We start from the raw sequence: 21,966 nt of genomic DNA, 5'->3' as shown, positions 1-21,966 counted from the left end.
AATTTTTTGCCACCAATTCGGCTCAACAGATTGTACGAATGTACAAGACACATCTCTAATCTTCGCCTACACATTTCTTTATACAATTTTTTATTAAAAATTAAAAAATTAATCCAAACATCTATATTTTTTTCTTAACTTTTTAATTTAAAAAAATAAAAAATACACTTATTTATGATACTCCAAAGAACCTAGCAAAAAATTTGGGGCACATTTACTTATACTTACCTTTTTTTTAATTTTTTTTTCGTCCTTCGGAAAAGTCTACTAATATACGGTGAAGGGTGGTTCGAGCAACGCCCTAGGAACGAGAACATCAACATTGAGGAAAACCGTTGGAGGGGGGTTTCAGAGAAAAAACGAGGGAAATTCTGACTCGGTCCGAGTCAGATTCTACCGTTGAAAACTCGCTCGGACTCTCTTCCTGTAACTCATTCGACGCTTGGATTTAAGGTAAAGTCTCTGTTGATTATATTCTTGATCTACGCTTTGTCCTCTACTGTAGCTCTCGTATCTGTTATTTGATTGTTGCTTTCAAGGTAATTTTATCGTTCTCAGCTTTGTGGCGCGTCGTTTGATCTGTTCTGTATGCCTTGTTTGTAGATTTTGAGTGCTATTCAACAATGCGCTTACGATCTTATCGAAATTTTGCTTTTATTATGTAAAAATTGTTCAATTTTCTCGATCACATTTTATGGCTTTGTTTCGATCATTTGATTAACTTTGATCTTTATCCTCAATTGTACTAGTGCATGTGTTAATGTATATTGTTTGCGTCATCAGATCTGGCATGTATTTATCTGATTATGTCTTAATGATTTTGCATTTTTGTGCTTATATGTAGTTGTTGCTTGGTTGGCTTTGATGGTTATTTTATAGAGAAAATTAATGTGGAATATAAAGAAAATATTTAACCCTTTTTTCTAAAATGATTTGATCCTCTGAGGTGAGAGAGATATCATGGGGGATGTGGTTCATCGATTGCAATGATATCAAATTAATGGAATATACATTATTCCCCTTGAGAGTTGATAGAGAAAAAGGTGCTAATCAGGTGGTGAATTATCAATTTTGGTAAAGTTAAATGAAAAAAAAAAAAAAAAAAAACCCTCGTTTTACAGTTTCACATATTTGTTCACACAAAATGGAGTGTTCTCTTTATATAGTTGTATATATATTATATATGTTCTTCAATTGACAATATGTCAACTTGTTTCAATTGGAAATGATCCAAGTATTTGTTCACACAAAATGGAGTGTTCACTTTATATAGTTGTATATATATTATTTCTTCAACTTTTTTCAATTGGAAATTATCCCCTTGGATCATTTGTAGAGTGATAAAATAGATATCAGACACTGTGGATTTGGTCTTCAGATATTAGTCTGGATATGAACAAAGCTTTGATGGTTTGATCGAGGTTTTTGGTGACTTGTTCTCGCTTGGAAAATATACTTTGTCATAAGCAACAAACAAAATTTTCAACTAGGAAGCCACTGCTCTCTATCTATATTGGTTCTCTTATTTACTTTTTACTTCTTCTGGTTTTGGTCAGGAAGAATCAGAAGACGATGCCTTACTGATCATTGTGTCCCATGGAAAATTTGGAACTCCATTTTCATTTAACCTATGAATTTTTTTATGAATAAAATTGGTGTTCCATAAATAAACGCAAATAGAATAATGATTAATTGCTCTATATTATACTATGAAGTACAGATACTTTGAGAAGGGAGTCGTATCCATATGATAGCGATATTGGATATAGGTACTCCTTGGATACTGGCAAATACATATCCAATATTTGATATTAATTTTCTTAAATTTTGAGAAGTAACGGATACTCTAAGTCACGTATCCAAACTATTGAAGTTAAGATTGTAGTAATTCTTGTGTAGTATTAGAGTATATTGTCATGCTAAATGTAAAAATAGTTTTTTAATACTTATCTTATTTTTAATGGAAGAAGAAAATATTGAGTTTAGACTTGTACCCTTGTGTATCCTTGGTGTGTCATACATGTGTCTCATATCTATAGCCATACTTTGTAGGAAGTATGGATAAACAATATATATAATGATACTAAAATGAATTTTAACAATTAAATAAGCAAATAAACTAGCATTTCTAAATAATAGTTTCTCACCATTCGTTGAGCTTACATATAATACAATACTAAAAATTATTTTTAAAAAATTCAACTCATCTTGGCTGTTTTAGTGTCCTATTTTTAAGATTTTGTCGCATCGTTGTAGCCTTATCGTATATGGCAATAATTGCTCAATTGAACCAGATATTAAGGTGAGGCTTTCCTTAGATGTTCTTTTTTGGGAAATTCCATTTAAAGCTATTTTTTGGGGAATTGGGGCCTTTTTTATGTAATAATTCTCCTTATCACTACTTTTTCCAGCTCTACTCATTTAAAAATTAATAAATAAAGTCCCGTTACTTATCTCGAAAATTTGACATTTAAATCAGTTTATCGGACAATTAAAGTAGTGTTTAACTCCCAACCAAATCCGGATCTAGACTCTTTATCCTTTATGGAGTAGCCCATCATAAAATTTGATGGATTAGTCATTCCCATTAAAACCTCCAGCCTGTGGTGTAGCTGGAATTTGTTTTTTTATACCTTTGGACGGATTTCCCATCGCTGTTTTAGCGTTATGAGTTATCTTATGACGCGTGTATGGTTATTTTTGGCGTTTCCTTGAAGCCTGGCTTTGAATTTTTAGGGTCCTTTACTTTTTTCCTGCCTCCTATTCATATATAGAGTAATAGACTGGCGTTGCTTGCTGTTCCCCGCATTTGTTGATTTTGCTGTTCCCCGCATTTGTTGATTTTGTGTCAAGCTTAATTTTACACCTGTCAGTAAAGGGCCAACAGGTTTGCCCGTGGATATGATCTTATTACCATTTCTCCTGATCCTAAATTTTGATATAGAATTCCATGGGAATGTGTCCTTCCTTTTTCACTTGAATAAATATGAAAGGGCATGGAAATCCATCATCTAACAGTATTTTGAATTGCATTCTATATTAGTTTGTGATAGATTTCTGCTGATATTTTGACTATTTATCTGATAGGGTAAACTGGCATCTCACAATGAAGGCTCTTATTCTGGTTGGAGGTTTCGGTACTCGGTTGAGGCCATTGACACTCAGTGTCCCAAAGCCACTTGTTGATTTTGCCAACAAACCAATGATCCTGCATCAGGTATGAATCTTATGATATCTTAGCAAATCTTCAATGTTTCATGTGTAATTTATTTCGATAAATTCAAGTATGCTTCTTCATTGAATTCCTTTTTTTGTACAAGTTCTTTGATATTAAATTGTTGACATGAGCAATACCAGTACACAATTCTTTTAATGATTCTTGTGTCCCTTCCAAAAGTTTCTGCTGCTTACATATTTCCATGTTCGACTACTCTAGGCGAAACAGGTTGTTTCTGTTAAATGGGAAGGTTTCAAAGCCTAAGCATGTTATTGATAATTTGATTTCTCAAATCTTACAATTCAAATTTTGAATTCTTTACCAGGGGATTTCTCTGTTTATTTAAATAATCTGAATATAATAATCCCTATTTCATGACATTTCCTACTTTAAGTGCTATCAAGTAAGTTTTGGGTAAGAAATACTCAAGTTCTTCCGGAAAAGATGAACTTCTGTCTGATTGATGAGAAAATTTCATACTACGTCATGCATATCCCCTTTTCTGTGTGTGTCATGTGTGCTCAACATAGATTAATGTAATTGATTTATGATTTATATCAGATTGAGGCTCTCAAGGCTATTGGAGTAAGTGAAGTTGTTCTAGCGATCAATTACCAACCAGAGGTAAAAAAAACTAGAGCTCTTTTTACTATGATAAAGTTCATGTGTTGTTCAGACAATGCTTATGTTGATATATGAACTCTGGTAAATACACCTTGTTTCTGTAGGTGATGCTGAACTTCTTAAAGGAATTTGAGACAAAACTTGGAATCAAGATAACGTGTTCACAAGAGACAGAACCACTTGGCACTGCAGGTCCTCTGGCTCTGGCAAGGAACAAACTGATAGATGATAGTGGTGAACCATTTTTTGTTCTTAACAGTGATGTTATTAGTGAATACCCTCTCAAAGAGATGATCGAATTCCACAAATCCCATGGAGGTGAGGCTTCCATTATGGTAACCAAGGTAACGTCAGATGATTCCTGGAATTCTCCTTCTTTGAGACATTCTGAATTATCTAAATCAAAGTTAGATGGTTGAAAATTATTTGGTTGGTTGATATAGGTTGATGAGCCGTCAAAATATGGTGTTGTTGTTACGGAAGAATCAACTGGGCAAGTTGAAAAATTTGTAGAAAAACCTAAACTATTCGTGGGTAACAAGATCAATGCTGGGATTTACTTGCTGAACCCATCTGTTCTTGATCGAATTGAACTGAGGCCCACCTCAATTGAGAAAGAGGTCTTCCCGAAAATTGCAGCAGAGAAAAAGCTCTATGCTATGGTTCTACCTGGCTTTTGGATGGACATTGGACAGCCGAGGGATTATATCACTGGCCTGAGACTCTACCTAGACTCTTTGCGAAAGAAATCTTCATCTAAATTGGCTGCTGGACCTCATATTGTAGGAAATGTTTTGGTGGATGAGACTGCAAAAATTGGAGAAGGATGCTTGATTGGGCCTGACGTTGCAATAGGACCTGGCTGTGTGGTTGAGTCAGGAGTTAGACTCTCGCGCTGCACTGTAATGCGTGGGGTCCGCATCAAGAAACATGCTTGCATTTCCTGTAGCATCATTGGTTGGCACTCCACTGTGGGGCAGTGGGCTCGTGTGGAGAACATGACCATTCTTGGAGAGGATGTTCATGTCTGTGATGAAATTTACAGCAATGGAGGTGTAGTTTTGCCCCACAAAGAGATTAAATCTAGCATTCTAAAGCCAGAGATAGTTATGTGAAGGTATGGTGTCTGTTCAGGGTAACAAGTTGTTATGAATGTGATGTGCAGTTGTTATGAATGTGATGTGCGTTTGTTTTTCTCTTGTAGTTCTCCTCCTTTGCAAGTGTAAAAGTTAGTGTCTGATATGAAGGGTCTAAACTTTAAATATGAATATACAATCAGTGGCGTGAGCTCTGTAATTTTTTTAGTGTATATAGAAATAAATTATTTGGTAGTTTTTCTCTTTGTTCTCGTGTTACTTGTCTTGTCAAGGAGCAAACAGATCAGTGAAAATGGTTCGTCCGGAGAAACTCAAGCTCACTTGCTGATGATGGTCACCGCTGATGTTGCTGCTTGTCATGAGGTGAAGTTCAAGGTGGTCAAAACTTCTACTTTTATAGAATTATGGCTGTGACTTGAAGCTCTGTTCCTTTTTGAATTGAGCAATGCTAGGGATACAAAATTTCTATTAAACACTCACATGGGTGTGGGTTTGGTAGAAAATCTGGATCTCTAGCATTTTTGTTTTGAGTTTGAGTTTGAGCGAAATGAGAACAGGATTGTGTGGCCTACACCATGTGAAATTGCAACCATCTGAAAAGTATCTGAAAGCATGTACTTTGCATTGCAAGAAAAACGTGATGTGTGCAAGCAAATTGCAAATTCATGAGCCAAATTCCTTAAAAATACTTTACATCAATACCTCTTATTAAAATACCTTAATTTGGTTGGGGGATTTGGGGAGAGATTTGGAAAGGAAAAGGGAAAAGGTGTGTGAAACTAGGTGAAATGTAGGTATATTTTATTCACATTTCACTTAACTTTTCTCTTTTTCTTTTTAAATCTCTTTTCAAATCTTCCAACCAAACACAGTGTAAAAATATGAGATTTCCCAGCATCTCTAATAATGTGCCAAATTCATGAGCCAAAGCCATTTTTGGCTATACCATTATAAAAAAACCTATGCTAATGGTGGGCCGAACCTTGAGCTAAAATGTGGCAAAGTCAAATGTCAAATTTGTTACATCTTGATCACTAGATGTTTTTTAAAGAAAATATCAAGTCAGTGTATTTTTTTTAAAAAAAAAATTACAAATCACTAATAAACTTTATAAAAATTAATAATTAAAATCTTAAATGTTTTTCATGAATCTATATAATTAGTTTTAGAAAGTTCCATGGGGATGTAATTGCTCTTTTTTTGAAAAATAGATCTAATGGTAAAAAATTAATCTGAGAGTTGGTTGTGCTAAAAGGAGTATGCTAGGGTGCAGATCATATACAAGTTATGATATTTGTATTAGTAATGACATTTAATTAGTCGATTATCACAAATGTCATAACAGAATCATTTTATAATCATAACTAAAATTTAAAAAATTGAGTCATAATCAAACACTGTATAATGTATTATTAAAAACTTTTTAGATCATAATCAAAATATATCATAAATGACATCACAATAACCATAGTATATTATAATCAAATACCATAAACGTTGTAACTAGAGCATGGCATAGTTAAAAAGTAAATATTTTTACATTGTAGTGAGCTAAAAATGAGTTTCTATTTTGACCTTCTATTTTAATAATTGTTTCACTTATTTGTTATTGAATGAAGGCTTGTCCCTAGTCTATAAGGTAGACTGAGGTTGTTGCTGGGCCTTGTAAAATTTATTTTGATAATTTAAATCGTTTATTTTGTCAAGTTTTATGTGTAAATCTTATATATAGAAAATCATAATTATATAATTTTATAATTTATTTGAAGGGTAAATTACAAACATACCTCCTGAGATTTATTTAAATTGCAAATTATCTCATATGATTTTAGAAATTATATTATGCTCCCTAAAGTTTCTAATTTCATAACAATTATGGCATTTTATTAATAAATCATCAAGTTAATTAACAGTTTCTAATAATGTTAAAAAAAATTCAATTAATAATTCAGATAATTTTATTATTGTATAAGTGAATAGTTAGAAATTTTACTTTTTTAATTAATTCTGTTAAATAACAAATTTTGACAGGAAGGTATTTATAATTTTCCAAACTACAAGGGGCAATTCGTTTTTAAACAAATTTCAGAAAGTGTATTTATAATTTACCTTTATTTTAAAAGAATAAATGATAATTATAATTTTAAAAATAATCCATTCATTTTTAAAAACAAATATATTAAAATAATATAATTATACTAATCAAATTAATTTTATTTTTTAAAAAATAATATATATATATATATATAATTATTCCGTTCTAGCTAGTTTTTTATTCCCAAGCAGAAATATTTTTCCCGACCTAGCCCAAAACTACATACCTAATGAGATAGCAAATACGTCTTTAGAAAATTTAGATACAGAAAATTATGATTTAGAAGAATTTGATTTTGAAAATAAGGAAGATTATTGGAATCTAGAAGATTTTAAACAACCAGCTAATTTAGAATTAATTTTTGCAAAAATAGGAAAAATAAAGAAAAAACCAATATACAAGAGAACCGAAAATGATTTAGATGAGATAATAAGATTAGCTGAAACAACAGAAATTCTAGGAGAACAACCCATGAAATATTGGGAAAGAAATAAAATTTTAGCTAGTCTAGATATAAAAAACAAAGATTATAGGATTACTTCAGCACAAATAGATCATACACCAGCAGACATAGAAGAATTTAGAACACAGATCAAAGAATTACTAGATCTAGGAGTAATTAGACCCAGCAATAGCCCGCACAGAAGCGCAGCATTTATGGTTAGAAATCATGCAGAAATAAAAAGAGGAAAAGCTAGAATGGTGATAAATTATAAAAGATTAAATGATAATACAGAAGATGATAAATATAATATACCAGATAAAGACCAACTCATAAATAGAATACAGACAGCAAAGATATTTAGCAAATTTGATTGTAAGTCAGGATTTTGGCAGATAAAAATGGAAAAAGAAAGTATACCATGGACAGCCTTCTGTTGCCCTCAAGGACATTATGAATGGCTAGTTATGCCCTTTGGATTAAAAAATGCACCTTCCATATTTCAGCGAAAAATGGATAGTATATTTAATAAATATAGTTTTATACTGGTATATATAGATGACATATTAGTATTCAGTCCAGATAAAAGTAGTCACATAGATCATTTGTATATAACATTAGAAGAATTCATAAACAATGGAATAATAATCAGCAAGAAAAAGATGGTATTAAATAAACCCTACATAGAATTTTTGGGAATGGAGCTAGGAGATGGAAAGATTAGGCTACAACCTCACATAGTCAAGAAAATTTTAGACTATCCAGATAAATTAGAAGATACAAAGCAACTACAATCCTTTTTAGGAATTTTAAATTATGCACGAATGTATATTCCTAACCTCAGTAAAATAATAGGACCCCTTTATAGTAAGACCACACCCACTGGACAGAAATATTTCAATCAACAAGATATAGCTCTAGTTAGAAAAATAAAAGACATTTGTAAAAACCTACCAGACCTACAACTTCCTTTAGAATTTGAATACATAGTTGTAGAAACAGACGCAAGCCAATTAGGATGGGGAACAATCTTATTAGCTAAACCCAGTAAATATGACAGTAAAAATAAAGAACGCATTTGTAGATACAGTTCTGGCAAATTTAAAGAAAAAGATACAACTATGACCAGCCTAGATTTCGAAATACTAGGAGTAGTATACGCAATAAATAAATTTAGATTATTTTTGCACAAACCGTTTACAATAAGGACAGATTGTGAGGCCATAGTCAGATTTCATAACAAACTAAACGAGCGTAAATTAAGTACTAGAAGATGGGCAAAATTTTTAGATTGTATAATAGGACAGGGATATAAAGTAGAATTTGAGCATATTAAAGGAAGCGATAATAAACTAACGGACTGGTTAAGTAGAAAAATTTATTTAGAAAAAGAAGATAACCAATTTAATTTTTGTGCAGATAATGGAGAACAGCAAGACCATGAACTTTGGGGGATTTTCTCTTCCCATTCATGAAGGCAGAACCAAGTTCAGACCCTTAACAGGAATTGAGCTAGACCCAGTTCAACAGTGTCTTTTAGATAACCTTTGGACCAGCCAAAACCACCCAGCTAAGCGCCTTTCAGCTCTAAACTCTCTCAGTATATATTTTTCAAAAATCCAAAACAAGCCCCTGTCTAAAAGTTTTTCTTTCTATGTAGTAGCTAAAGGAACCAAGCCTGGTATTTACCATGATTGGATAGAAGTAGAACCTTTAGTCAAAAATTTTCCCACACCTCAGTTTAAAGGATTTTATGATTTTGAGTCAGCCAGTACCTATGCCCGAAGACAAATAGGAACCAGTTACTTTATTAGCCAGATAGCTAAAGATTACCTGGACACATTGAGCAAGATGAGATCTACCATCCTTGCTAACAGTGGCGTTCCAGTTAGCCAGACAAGTGGAAGCAGTAGTACAAGCAGCAGTAGTTCTAATCCTCAGACAGATTCCCAGAATCCTCTCCAAATGTGCAGACATTGTGAAGGCCTTTCCAGAAATTTCAAGAAAATTATGGATAAAGGCAAGAAAGTCAGTGAAGAGCTAGGCCAGCTCCGAGACGAAGAAAAACAATTGAGAGCAACCATTAGAACCTTAACCATCCAGCTTAAAAAATTAGCTCCAGAAAGAACACCTACCTCCTTACCTAGCCCAGAAATCAGGCAACTTACCAGTGAGGAATTTGACCAATTGAGTGCTAGAATGTATTTCTTCAGGCATTCTATCATTCGATCCCTTTGTGAGAAAAGCCAAGTAATGGAAGACCTAAAACCTTATATTTATACCTTAGCCGGAGATAGCAGAAACGACGAGTTAGTCATTATTCAGCAGTTTCTACAAGATCTCTCCATAGCAAGGGTTGACTGTCCGGGCCTAGCTTACCAATGGACCTATACCTATGAAGATGAAGAGCAACCCTGCTTAGACGAAGAAAGATGCAATAAGAGGTCAGAACATTTTGGTAGATGTCAGTGTAACCTAGACTTCAGCATTTGCCTTTGCCAAATAAATTTAGCCACATTCGAGCCACTGGAGATAGAAATTAGGGGCGAAACTCGTTATCTAACAGCTCCAAAATTGTTAGATTACGGCTTTGTCTCTAGACTAATTTTCACAGATCCAGATCAGACAGATAACTTCGGACACAAGCTTGCTCATGCAGTACTGTGCGTAATGGAAGAACATCATCCGTATGTGGAAGCTTTAATAGATAGCAAATTACCAGAGTGGAAGGAAATATGGTGTAATCCAGCTAAACACAAAATGTACCTCAGAGGAACTTCCACATTTCCGGGATACCCAGGACTTCTCAATAGGAGACCCTGGCCATGCAGAAGATTTCCACTCAAAGACCAGCTCAATAAATGGAGAAAATTTGCTAGAAACTCTCTCTTAGCCTATAATGGAAATTATGGACATCTAGTTTGTGAAGATAGACATCAGAAGATACATTGTAATTTAGCCATCCCAGGATATCCATTCAGCAAAGAGACATTTGTCGATGAAAGTCAGTACCCAAACTACCAACATGGCGTCTCCCATGAATCACCAGTGATGGGAGAGAATGATCAAGAATGGGACGATGAACCACCCATGGGAGATGGGGATGATTTTTACGACCAACTTTCAGCAGCAGATCTTGACGACCTAGCAGATAGAATGTATGGATAAAAAAAAAAAAAAAAAAAAAAAAAAAAAACAGGGGGTCCCACTCACTACAAGACTCCATTAATCTTACAACATTTCTACGTGACTCTTTCAATCTTGCAAGCATCACTCCATGGGTCAGCATCAATAATTGGCTCACCAACAAAAGAAGACAAAATCCATAGAAGATAGAGATTCTCCTCAGATATCAGAAAAATTGCACGCCAAGAAAAGACAAAAAAGATTTTTGTAGATATTTTGTGAGTCTGTCAGTAATGAAGATTTTCCTTCAATCACTACTTTAATAAAGTAGATATCTCTTATCCTACTTTATTAAAGAAAAGCTGTGAAAATCTTTATACGTGTCTTATAATAAATTGTAGTGTCAAAATTTTGTCAAAAAGGAAGGATTAAATGATATGCGATGGGGCCCAAAGTAGTACCCGATATCATTATCCTAATCCTTTATTGATAAAATCTATCTATATCGTGTTTTGTGTCAAACATATAATTGTATATGAGTCTTGTCTTTATATGCATGCCATTTCAATCTTTCGTCAAAGATGGCATAAGATTAGAACATTTGTCAAAAAGCCTAAATAGCCTAGAGTCTAGGTTAGTCATAGAACTAGACTAGGATTTTTGTTTTTATTTTCTTTTTGATTTGTATAAATTGGCTTGCATGCCAACGGATTGAGGCAGAATGAAAAACACCACTTTACTCTGCGTTGTAAATTTTCCAACCTCTCTCAAAAACCTCTAAGTGTATTAATATTTTCAGAGTCTCAGAGTCTGTAATATAATCTCTGTAAGTATATTTCTTATTAATATGAAGTGTGAGTAGTTTCTCTTTTTCCTTAAATATTTCGAAAGGTTAACTCTTCTATTCTAAAATTTTATTTTCTTTCTGGGAAAAACTAAGTTTATGGAATGCTTATTTGCTCATTAATATTACATGCTTTGAACCTTCGTAGTATTTTTAATTTTCTATTTTGTTACTGAGTGACCTTAGCTGAAGAGCCCGTGAAGAGCCGTGGTTAGGCATTGGAGGGCGAATTGTAGGCAGAAAGGGAAAAGTAAAAAATGGAAAATAAAAATATACTATGTTGAACGAGGCTTAGTCTCAAGGTGGGAGTACATGTAATGAAAACAAACATTTCTTAAAAATAGTTTTTATCATAGAAAAGAATTTTAGAATAAAAGGAGAGCAACCCGAGTAGAAATATTAAGGAAATATTGTCCATGTAAGAATTTCAAAAACCCAAAAAGTTATATGCCCTTAGACGAAGACCTTAGGAATAAAATTAAAATTAGTATTGAACTAATACAAGAATTAGAAGACCAAAAATTTAGATATCAGTTTCTTTTAACATTAGCTTCTCACAGATCTCTAGAAAATTACAGTTTAAAAAATCAGTTTCTTTTAACATTAGCTTCTGGCAGATCCCTAGAAAATTACAATTTAAAAATTTCTCAAATAAATAGACAGCTAACTGAAAAACAAGAGGCCTTAAAAATAGCTATACAACAGCTTGAAGATTTATAACTGTAGAATTAGACAGATAATTCTCAGCCCAATCTCAAAATAGTGGTAAACCACTAACTCAACCCCCCAAAAATTGGTATCAGAGCAGTGTTCGGTTTTAGGACAGTTTAAATTAGTTTATGCATTTTGCTTATGGTAATAGAGTAGTTTTTATTTTTGGAGATTTTAGTTATAAATTTCATATTATAGTAGCTTGTAATAATTTTATAGTAGGAGTAAATTTTGTATATGAAAAAAGTAGAGTATCTAGATTTAGAACTCAGCAGCCATAACCGTCGCCTTAGCTTAAATAAAAATAATTTCCGTTGTAATTTTGAAGAAACTTTTACACATCAGCTTCATAGTGAACATAATCCTCAGCTAAATAGCATCATAGATTATCAGATTAATTTTGCAGAAAATATTAAAAGGGACATAGATAAAATTAGTAATCTTTTTATTTCATCTATAGATCATCTCCGTAATAATCGTAGTATAATTAAAGATCAAGATAAAAAATTAGATTATATCCAAGATCAGTGTAGTTCTATCCTACAAAAAAGAATAGATTTAAATTTAGAAAAATTTCCTACTAAGCTAGAAATAGAAACATTAATTTCAGCAACAAATCAAATAGCTAAACAAATAGAGCAAATTAATCAAATTCAAGATAATTTAAAACAAAAATTAGAAATTTTAGAACAACTTGTAAGGTCCTAGTTTATGAGTAGTGATAAGAAAGCTAATAGAGATTACCAGACTATTTTAAAACTAGCAGAAGACTTTCATAATAACCCGGAAGGAATTAGTACTTATCAAGGAGTAAGTCAATCAGATAAAATAACAGTAAGACAAAATAATATAGAAATTTTATTTTTAATAAGATTGTGTGAAAAATTTGAATACCTATCAGAACAACTACATAATTTAGAAAATCGTCTAGCATCTTTAGAAAAAATAGTACTTCAGAAAGAAAAAGGAATAGAAGGACAATCCAACAAACCTCAATCTCAAGTAAACGAGGAAGATATAGCTAGATATTTTGAAAAGCTTAAATTACCTAAGAAACCAGTGTGTAGAATTTACAGAAAATAAAAATGTTTAAACAGCTAATAAAAGGAAGTAGTAGTAAAAAGCGTAATGATGATGAAGATGTTAAAGTGGAAGAATTTATAGATGTAGAACAGCAGATAGAGAAATTTAAAAAAGAAAAGTTAGAGTTAATTCCAGCTAAATATGTGTATAAGCTAGGTAAGATTCATAAAAAACAATATTTATTTAAACACTATGGTGAAAGAATGATTAGCGTAACTCAAGAAGATGAGAAAATAGAGCTAAATTTAATAGAAAGAGAAAGCTATAAATATGCAGTAAATGAACACCTTAAAATGACTCATTTAGGATTAGTAGTGGTAGGAGTTAAGGCTTTAACCAGAGAAAATTTAGGAACTAAAGTATTTATATGTCTCTATGATGATAGGTTTAATGATGTCGGACAGAGTATTTTAGGAAGTTATGAACTAGATATGAATTCAAAAGGAGGAATAGTTTATTTTACACCAGACTTTTTATTACCAACTTCAACCTTTCATAAAAAGATAAAAATAGGAATAAAGAGTAGAGGATATAAAATGAAAAAGGGAGAAAAGAATTTATTAGTTTGCACAGGATTTTTAGGTCTAGCAGTCTCAAAAAGCAATACTCACTATAGACTTACTAATGATCAGATAGTTAAATTATTAGGCGCAAAAGGAATAAAAGCATTACCAGCTAAAAAATTTAATTCTGAAGATAATGCAGCACTAGATTGGAAACTAGGAGATTTTCTAGGACAAAAGAGATTAGCCCCTCAAGATAATTTATTATACCAAACAGCAGATGGAAATTATGCCGTAAGATTTACTCAGTATACTTATGTAGCACCAGAAAAATCTGAAGATGATGAATTTAGTAGTATAGACAGAGAAGAAAATCAGGATAATCGTAGTGAAATAAATCAGCTTTACGTAATGACAGAAGAAAAAACTATATCACAAAATGAGATATATAATATTGATGAGATAGATTTAGAAAAATTTACCCTAGAAGACATGAATAAAATACTAGATGCCAGATATTATGAATACTTAGCCAGAGGAGATACCCATGACGAAGCAGTGTCATTTTTAGATCAGGAATTTCATACGGAATATGTAGATGATATCATAGAAGATAATATACATCCCAGCAAAATATTTAGAATACCAGAACAACCTAAACTAGAAGAAACGTTTTATATGACTACAGAAAGCTCAGGAACCAATAATCCACAACCAACTGTAGAAGATCCAATAGAACCAATGCAATACGCAGTAGGAGGAAGAAGACCATTAGCCAGTTCAGGACGTAGTCAAGCAGACCCAGATAAAAGCTATAGATTTCATGGAAAGCGTAGACAACCAGATAGGAGTATAGAATTACAGCCAGTCCATAATCAAGGAACCCTTTTAGACTTAGCTAGATTCGACCCTCAGATATGGCAGGAAGTAATAGAAAGATGGGAAAAAGATGCAGTAAAAGCATGGATGACTAGTCCCTATGAATCAACAGATATGTGGGAATATATGGAGACACTTTTAGGAGATTCAGCTTATAATATTTATTTAACTTTTAAGGGGAAATATGAAGAAACAATTAAACAGCTCAAAGAATTAGGAAATAACCCGTGGAATTTTACAAATTTTATTAAAGAGATACTTATAGGATATGATCCTTTTAGAGGAAATGACTCCGCTCAAAGCATAGCATTAACCGAGTTAGACCAAATGACATTAGGAAGTTGGAAATATATTGTACCGTTTAGTAGAGAATACTTAGCCATAGCAGCAAGAACTGGAAAAAGCTTTGATGAAGAGATAGGAAATAAGTATTTTAGAAAATTACCAGGAGAATTAGGAAGAGAGATAGAAAACAAATGGTCAGCTTATTATGCAAGTTTACCAGCAAGAATAGCCACTGGAGAGTTAAGAATAAGAGGAACTTTAGGAATAGGACCCAGAATAATTTTTACATTTTATAAGCTTAAAGAAAAATGTATAGAAGTTAAAATACAGAAAGACTTGAAAAAACAAAGTTACGGCTTTTGTAGCAGTGTAATATATACTCCTCAGCAATATGAAGACGAACATAATAGGAAAAAATACAAAAAATATGGAAAATATAAAAAGGAAAAATATTGGAAGAAAAATTATAGAAAACCATGGAGAAAACAAAAATTCATTAGAAAAAGTAGAACTTTTAATAGGTCAAATTATAAGAAATTACCCAGAGAAGAAAAAGATAGAAGAAAACAAAGATATGTTAGAAAACCTAGCAGTAAAAAATGCAATTGTTTTATATGTGGAGAACCCAATCATTTTGCAAAGAACTGCCCAAAAAGACAAAGACCTAATACTAATAAACAGATAGAAAGACTACATATTATAGAAGACTTAGAAGAAGATATAGTTAGCATAACTAGTGATGATTCAGAAATATATAGTATAGTCAGCGATTATGAATATCAAATAGAAGCCATAAGTTCAGATAGTAATTCAGAAAGTGATACTAATATAGATAATCTTTTAGGACAACTCAACCAAGAAATAGGATTAACACCTTCCCAAGAAACTTTCTTTATGATGGAGTGTAATCCAGATACGGAATGTCAGCATAACTTTCAAATAGGATTAGGATTTGATACCACTAGATGCAGCTATTGTAATTGGTTTCCAGCTAAAGATAAACGAGCTCAATGTTTATTATGCAGCATAACCTATTGTGTAATCTGTCTAGAAAAATTAAATATGACACATAAGATAGCTCTAGGAAATACTAGGGAAGATCATAATCTAGGAAGCAGAGAATTACATTTAACAATTAGAGAATTAGAACTACAAGTAAGAGAACTTAAGATACAAATACATGAGATAGAAACCAAGACTAGCTTTGACATAGAATGTTTAGAATTAGAAAATAGACATCTTAAACAGCAGCTAGAACAATTTCATAATAAGTACCCTTTAAAAGACAAACTGATTGAAGAGCATATGAATTCATTAGAATTAGTCAACCTAGTTGATTCTCAACCCTTTAGTCAATACTCTAAAGCCCAACCAGATACTACATCTTTACCATTTAATTATCCAGTTATACCTAAACCAAATCTAGTCGAGATCTCTTGTGTAATCAAGTTTGCAGCCAAACCCTTAGCATAGATGCCATGATAGATACAGGAGCCAGTAAATCATATATTGAGCAACAAGTAGTTCCCCCAGGATGGAGCACGACTTTAACAACCCCAGCCTTAGTCAGTATAGCAGACGGCACTAAACAGATATACACACATTGCATCAATGGAGCACAAATTAGTTTTCATCATCTAGGTTCTCAAGATCAGCATGTAGAGTGGTTCCCTTTACCTCAGGTTTGGATTGGAAATACCCGACAGAATCATCCTTTCATTTTAGGACTTAATTTCATCCTCAGCTTACAAGGTGGCATAATATAATTATACTAATCAAATTAATTTTATTTTTTAAAAAATAATATATATATATATATATATAATTATAAAATAAAGCATTTAAATATTAAAAACGAATTCCGTGGTAAAGCTCACAAGGCCGACTACCCTTCAATCATCACATTGAACTGAAAACAATGCAACTTAAAAGTAACTTAGAGAATCTCCAACCCAACACTCCCGTCAGGACGAGGAAAATAAATTTTTTTATTCAAAAAATAAATATAAAGTATGTCATTATTTATTTAAATTTCAATTACAAACTTTTACAACCTTTTATTTTCTTCTGGATTGGGTGTCACCGGACGTCCGCCTGAAAGTTCGGTTAGTCAACCGCAATTTTTATTTATTTATTTATTTTTACTTGTTGGGCATTTTTTTAAAAACATTAATCATGATTTTCTTCTCTAATGATTTATTTTGAAAATATTTTCATCAAAAGTAATTTTTTTCATTAACAAATATTTAATTTAAATTTTTTTGTAAAATATATTTAATATTATACTTATTTTAAAAGTATGATTTCATACTTTTAATGATGCCAATTTTATAAAAATTAAATTTACATATTAAAAATTATTTGTAATATAATAAAAAATATAAAATGAATAGTGTTTTGGAGGGGATCCTTTAATTTTCATCCTCCCTCCAAATATGGAGGACCAACTCGTCCTCCTTCCAAATAGAGATAGATTTAGAGGATGGATTGGAGGAGCAAATCCTTCATATTTGAAGTTATGGATAATGCATTGGTAATGCTCTTAAGAAGGCAAGTAAACAAGATGATGATCCCAAAGCCTCATATATTTAAATATGGTAAATTAAAAAAATATTATTTAAGATTTATTTAAAATATAAATTATTTATTATTATTTAAAAAATTATAAATATCTTCTGTTATAATTTTTTATTAATTAAAAAAATAAAATATTAATTATTTTTTATATAATGATAAAATTATCTATATTATTAATTAAAACAAAATTTTGACATTATTAAAAATTATTAATTAACTTGATAATTTATTAATAAAAGAGATAATTTGTTATAAAATTAAAAATTTTAAAAGACAGAATATAATTTTTAGAATTAGAAAAGATAAATCATATTTTAAATAAATTTGAAAGGGTATATTTATAATTTAGCCAATTAAGGATAAACTGACCAGAGACATCTCTAACGTTATGTTTGGATTGAGTGATTTGGAGAGAAAAGAAAAGAAATAGAGTGATATGTATTTCTTTTGTTTGTTTGGATAACCTAAGTAGAGAGAAATGGGAAGAAATGAAAAGAAACTCATTTCTCTTATAAGTCTCATTTTTAATCTTCCCAAAATGGAGAGATTGGGAGAGAAAAGAAACCACTATTTTCATAATATCAATTTTATCCCTATAAAAATAAGGGGGATGCACCAATAAATCCCAAATTAATAACTTATACACTGTTTAGTCCTAAAAATTTTCTTATAGACTGAAAGGTTCCATTACAATGTTTCAAACATCAGATTAATGTTTCCAACATTAGCTTTCGAACATCAGATTAATGTTTCGAACATTAGATTGATGTGCAAATGGGACTAAATGGAGCATAAAAAAACTTTTAGGACTAAATGGTTCAACTTTTCAGAAACTAGGATTTATAGGTAAATTTTCCTAAAAATAAAAGAAATAAAATAATTGAAAATATAAGAAGATTATTTTGATAATATAACATAAAATAATTTCTTTTCTTTTCTCTTAATGAAACCTAACCAAACAAGAATGAGAAAAATCACAATCATTTCTTTTCTTTTGTTTTTTCTTTATCCAAATAAAAAAAAAAAAAATAACAATCATTTCTTTTTGTTTTTTTTTCTCTTATTACTTAACTAATCCTTCCTTTTATTTTCTCTCTTTAAGTTACCAAACATAAAACCCTGGAAGCGTCTAAAACCCTAAATCAAAGCAACCAAAATCCAAAAATCTTTCTGTGTCTGTGTGTGTGTGTCTCTGTTGAAATGGCTTTTGGTAGCATGGTTCGCAGGTCAGCCTCGGCTGTTGTACTTGTAGCGAATCGAGTCATCGGAAGTCACCGGTACCACCGACACTGCTCTTCTTCTGTATTCGGTGCCGTCGTCAATCACTGCCAACTCTCTCGGACTTCATTCGCGTCGGTCCTTCACTACTCCTCTTCCACTTCTAAGCGCCCCACTTCGGACGAATCTCTCCTCCGAGTCATCATCTCCGAGATTAAATGCGCCCAAGACTCTGACGATCATGATCAGGTCACTTTCTCATCCCCCGTTTGCTTCTCCAGAAAATAACACCGTTTTATAACTTATTTTGTTAGTCTATTCTATGTTCTTCTATATCGGTTAATTCTATGATGATTTAATTTCATACGAATAAAGGGCTCAATTTGATTAAGCCATATTAGCAGGCCACTACAAATTAGCAATGTAAATGATCCCCCACTGTCACACTTTGTGGCTTTTGAACCTCAGTTTAGACAGACCGTTATTCTGTGTTTGGGTGGGGATTTGAGGAGAGATTTGGATTTGGAAAGGGAAAGGGAAAGGGAAAGGGAAAGAAAGAGAACTCTCTTATTATGCCACTTTTATTTTCCAACTCCACGATCCAAACTTAGTGAATATTAAAGATATGGCTTCAAGAGGCTAACCTTCAAATAAATATGGGAAAATGTAGCAAATATATTTATTCATTCAATTGGAATTCAGAAGAGTTCAAATTTTCCCCCAAAGAAAAGGAAAAAAATTGAGGAAAGAGATCCTTGCTAATTTTCTATTTAAAAGCAATTTTTGTAAGGAAATGAATAGTGGTACTTCATTCTTGTGCTGCCAAATCTCAAATGCAAGTTGTTTTCAAGTTGTAAATAAAACAACTTGCGTTTAACATCATTCAGATATTTCCAAAATATATATATATATATATATTACCCGTTTTCCATTGCATATTTGAATGTCCCCTTTCTTCTTCGAGTTATATTGCTGACCAGCAAGTAGGAGGCATCAAATTTTCATATTAAAGTTGCTTTGAAGCTAAAACATGCCCGAGATATGTTTTGTTCAATTATTTTATTATTATTATTATTTATTTATTTATTTATTTTTCTGGATAAATAAGTGTTTTGTTCAATTATTCCTACAAGAACTTATCTAGCAAGATTGCATGCAATGCCTGGACAAGATGGTTGTTTTTGTCAATTCATTTTCCTTTTTATAGGCTGAAGAGGTTCCAGATAACTTTCCCTTTGAACTTCAAGATAACCCAGGTCACCAGACAATATCATTGACCAGAGAATATCAGGGTGAAACCATCACTGTTGAAGTTCACATGCCGAACCTTGTTACTGGTGAGGACGACGACAATGATGCGGACAATGATGATGCTGAGAAGAATAATCAATCTAGCATCCCACTTCTTGTTAGAGTTTCTAAGAAGAGTGGACCTTGTTTGGAGTTTGAATGTACTGCTTTCCCTGATGAGATTGCAATAGACAGTTTGTCAGTTAAGGATCCAGAAAATTCTGAGGATCAAATTGCCTATGAGGGGCCTGATTTCACGTGAGTGTTGTAGTTAAGGATTCCTTCTAATTCATTTTGGCTTCTATTTTGACTAATACAAATCTCTCCATTTTTTCTTTAGGGATTTGGATGAGAATCTGCAAAAGGCTTTCCACAAGTATCTAGAGATTAGGGGAATCAAGCCCAGCACAACCAATTTCTTGCATGAGTACATGATCAACAAAGACAGCAGAGAATACATGATGTGGTTGAAGAACCTTAAGAAGTTCATTGAGGCATAAGTTTTTAGCTGTTAGAACAATTTTGGAGATTGTATTGCGCGACTTAATTTTTTTTATTTGTATTTTCTGTTATTTATTTTGCATCTTGATCGACTGCTACTACTATTTATGTGCACCATATCATTTAAGTTTCAAGTTACATCATTCTAGTTTCAAGTTAGTTTTAGAAACTTTGATCAGCCCTCTAGGGACCTGGCTGAACTCCCATGACTTCTATTGGTGATATTCAACCTTCAAGGACAAGTTTAGAATTGTCTGTTTCCTTCCATCTCTACTTTCTTTATTGCACTTAATTATCAAGAACTGTTGTTGGCTCTGATGGCATGATTTGATCAAATACTATGTTACATTTGGCTTGGATTTGTAAGTGTGCTTTTAGAATCCTGCTAACTGTTTCTTATGTTTTGACTCTATAATGCCTGTCTAGACATTTTGGCTTCTCATGCAAAACAGCTATTGTCCTGTCATGTCATGTCATGTCATTATGCTACTTTTGCTTTAATAGATTTGTTTCTATATTATCAGCATTAGCATAATTGGCAGGAAAGAGGTTTAATCGTTATTGTTTAATTTTTTTGTTGTTGATGTTATATACCATATAATGGATAAGAAAAATGAAAAAGGTTCTAAGCTGGTAATTATTTAACCATGGTTGAGGTTGAGCTAATCCATTATAGAATTTATTAATTATTATTTTTTTCAAAATTGATTATTGTCATGAACTTTACCCTCTAGTTGATCTTCATTCAAATTTAATGTGGTTTTAGTATGGAGGAAAGCTACTTTTGTATGGCGTGGCTTCACTTACCCATTTGCTATGATCTCTAGGGAGTTCTATTTGGTCAAGGTTACAAATATTAGCAGTGTTTATTTGGTTATTTATTTGGAAATAAATGATGGAGTTGTATTTCCTTTTTATATATAAAAAAATTTGGCTAAAATATAAGGATATTTCCACGCTAGGAAGTAGGAAGCATAGAAAAATAATATTGGAGAAACATTTAGCTCTTTTATGTATATCTATCTGTACGTATGTCGTAGAACTTTAAGGATCAAACCATGGTTTGTATGAAATTGTTTCAATATATATATATATAATGTTTTTACATTTTTTGTGGATTTTTAGTTCAACACACACACACGAAAACTGTTACCAAATCAGGCTTGCCAGGAGCTGCAAAGTGCCTGTGCTTAATGACTTGACGAGAACTTACTTTGCTTGAAGATTTAGGGTAATGTCCTGCGAAAATTTTTGATTCCCTTTGTTTGGGTGGAAATCCTACTTGATCTGAACATCATTCTCTTTCCTTGTAGTTCAGCTCCGACTCATGTGTATGGTTTTGTTTGATCATTACCTTTGGCTTTCCCTTTTGTTCATTTATTAATTGGAAAAACATAAACAATAACCAAAAAAATCCATTTAGTTGAGGCGTGTGAAACTTAGGTGGTGTTTAGGTTATTTTAATGAAGATTGA

The 21,966-nt window shown here is 32.1% G+C and overlaps 2 protein-coding genes across 4 annotated transcripts; both read left to right on the top strand.

Annotated features, from left to right (window-relative positions):
* The first annotated feature begins 211 nt into the window (after positions 1–211).
* On the top strand, positions 212–5,509 carry LOC114292478 (mannose-1-phosphate guanylyltransferase 1). Of its 3 annotated transcripts, none has more exons than XM_028236440.2 (6): positions 212–453; positions 3,088–3,217; positions 3,779–3,841; positions 3,946–4,185; positions 4,285–4,958; positions 5,221–5,509. In XM_028236440.2, exons 2-5 carry the CDS (start codon positions 3,107–3,109, stop codon positions 4,954–4,956), a joined length of 1,086 nt encoding a protein of 361 aa, XP_028092241.2. In that variant the 5' UTR covers positions 212–453; positions 3,088–3,106; the 3' UTR covers positions 4,957–4,958; positions 5,221–5,509. The 3 variants fall into 3 exon arrangements, with proteins under 3 accessions (XP_028092241.2, XP_082738854.1, XP_028092252.2); XM_082882728.1 differs by having other exon boundaries at positions 5,211–5,509; XM_028236451.2 differs by lacking the exon at positions 5,221–5,509 and having other exon boundaries at positions 451–539; positions 4,285–5,181.
* Positions 5,510–18,510: 13,001 nt separating this feature from the next.
* Positions 18,511–20,742, top strand: LOC114292469 (uncharacterized protein At2g39795, mitochondrial). The gene is made up of 3 exons (XM_028236434.2): positions 18,511–18,950; positions 19,909–20,249; positions 20,332–20,742. The coding sequence occupies exons 1-3, from the start codon at positions 18,684–18,686 to the stop codon at positions 20,489–20,491; spliced, it is 768 nt and encodes a 255-aa protein (XP_028092235.2). The 5' UTR covers positions 18,511–18,683; the 3' UTR covers positions 20,492–20,742.
* The last annotated feature ends 1,224 nt before the right edge of the window (positions 20,743–21,966 follow it).

This window comes from Camellia sinensis, chromosome 8 (genome assembly GCF_055761805.1).
Source record: "Camellia sinensis isolate YWXY chromosome 8, ASM5576180v1, whole genome shotgun sequence".
NCBI lineage: Eukaryota > Viridiplantae > Streptophyta > Magnoliopsida > Ericales > Theaceae > Camellia > Camellia sinensis.
The sequence above is the reverse complement of the archived record's forward strand: the minus strand, read 5'-3'. Positions and strand labels throughout refer to the sequence as shown.

Excerpts from the sequence above, each read along its gene's own strand:
- LOC114292469 (XM_028236434.2), top strand. The coding sequence starts at position 18,684 with ATGGCTTTTGGTAGCATGGTTCGCAGGTCAGCCTCGGCTGTTGTACTT. Across the intron at positions 18,951-19,908 it reads ACTCTGACGATCATGATCAG|GCTGAAGAGGTTCCAGATAA; the intron begins GTCACTTTCTCA and ends TCCTTTTTATAG. Across the intron at positions 20,250-20,331 it reads TATGAGGGGCCTGATTTCAC|GGATTTGGATGAGAATCTGC; the intron begins GTGAGTGTTGTA and ends TTTTTTCTTTAG.
- LOC114292478 (XM_028236440.2), top strand. The coding sequence starts at position 3,107 with ATGAAGGCTCTTATTCTGGTTGGAGGTTTCGGTACTCGGTTGAGGCCA. Across the intron at positions 3,218-3,778 it reads AACCAATGATCCTGCATCAG|ATTGAGGCTCTCAAGGCTAT; the intron begins GTATGAATCTTA and ends GATTTATATCAG. Across the intron at positions 3,842-3,945 it reads CGATCAATTACCAACCAGAG|GTGATGCTGAACTTCTTAAA; the intron begins GTAAAAAAAACT and ends TTGTTTCTGTAG.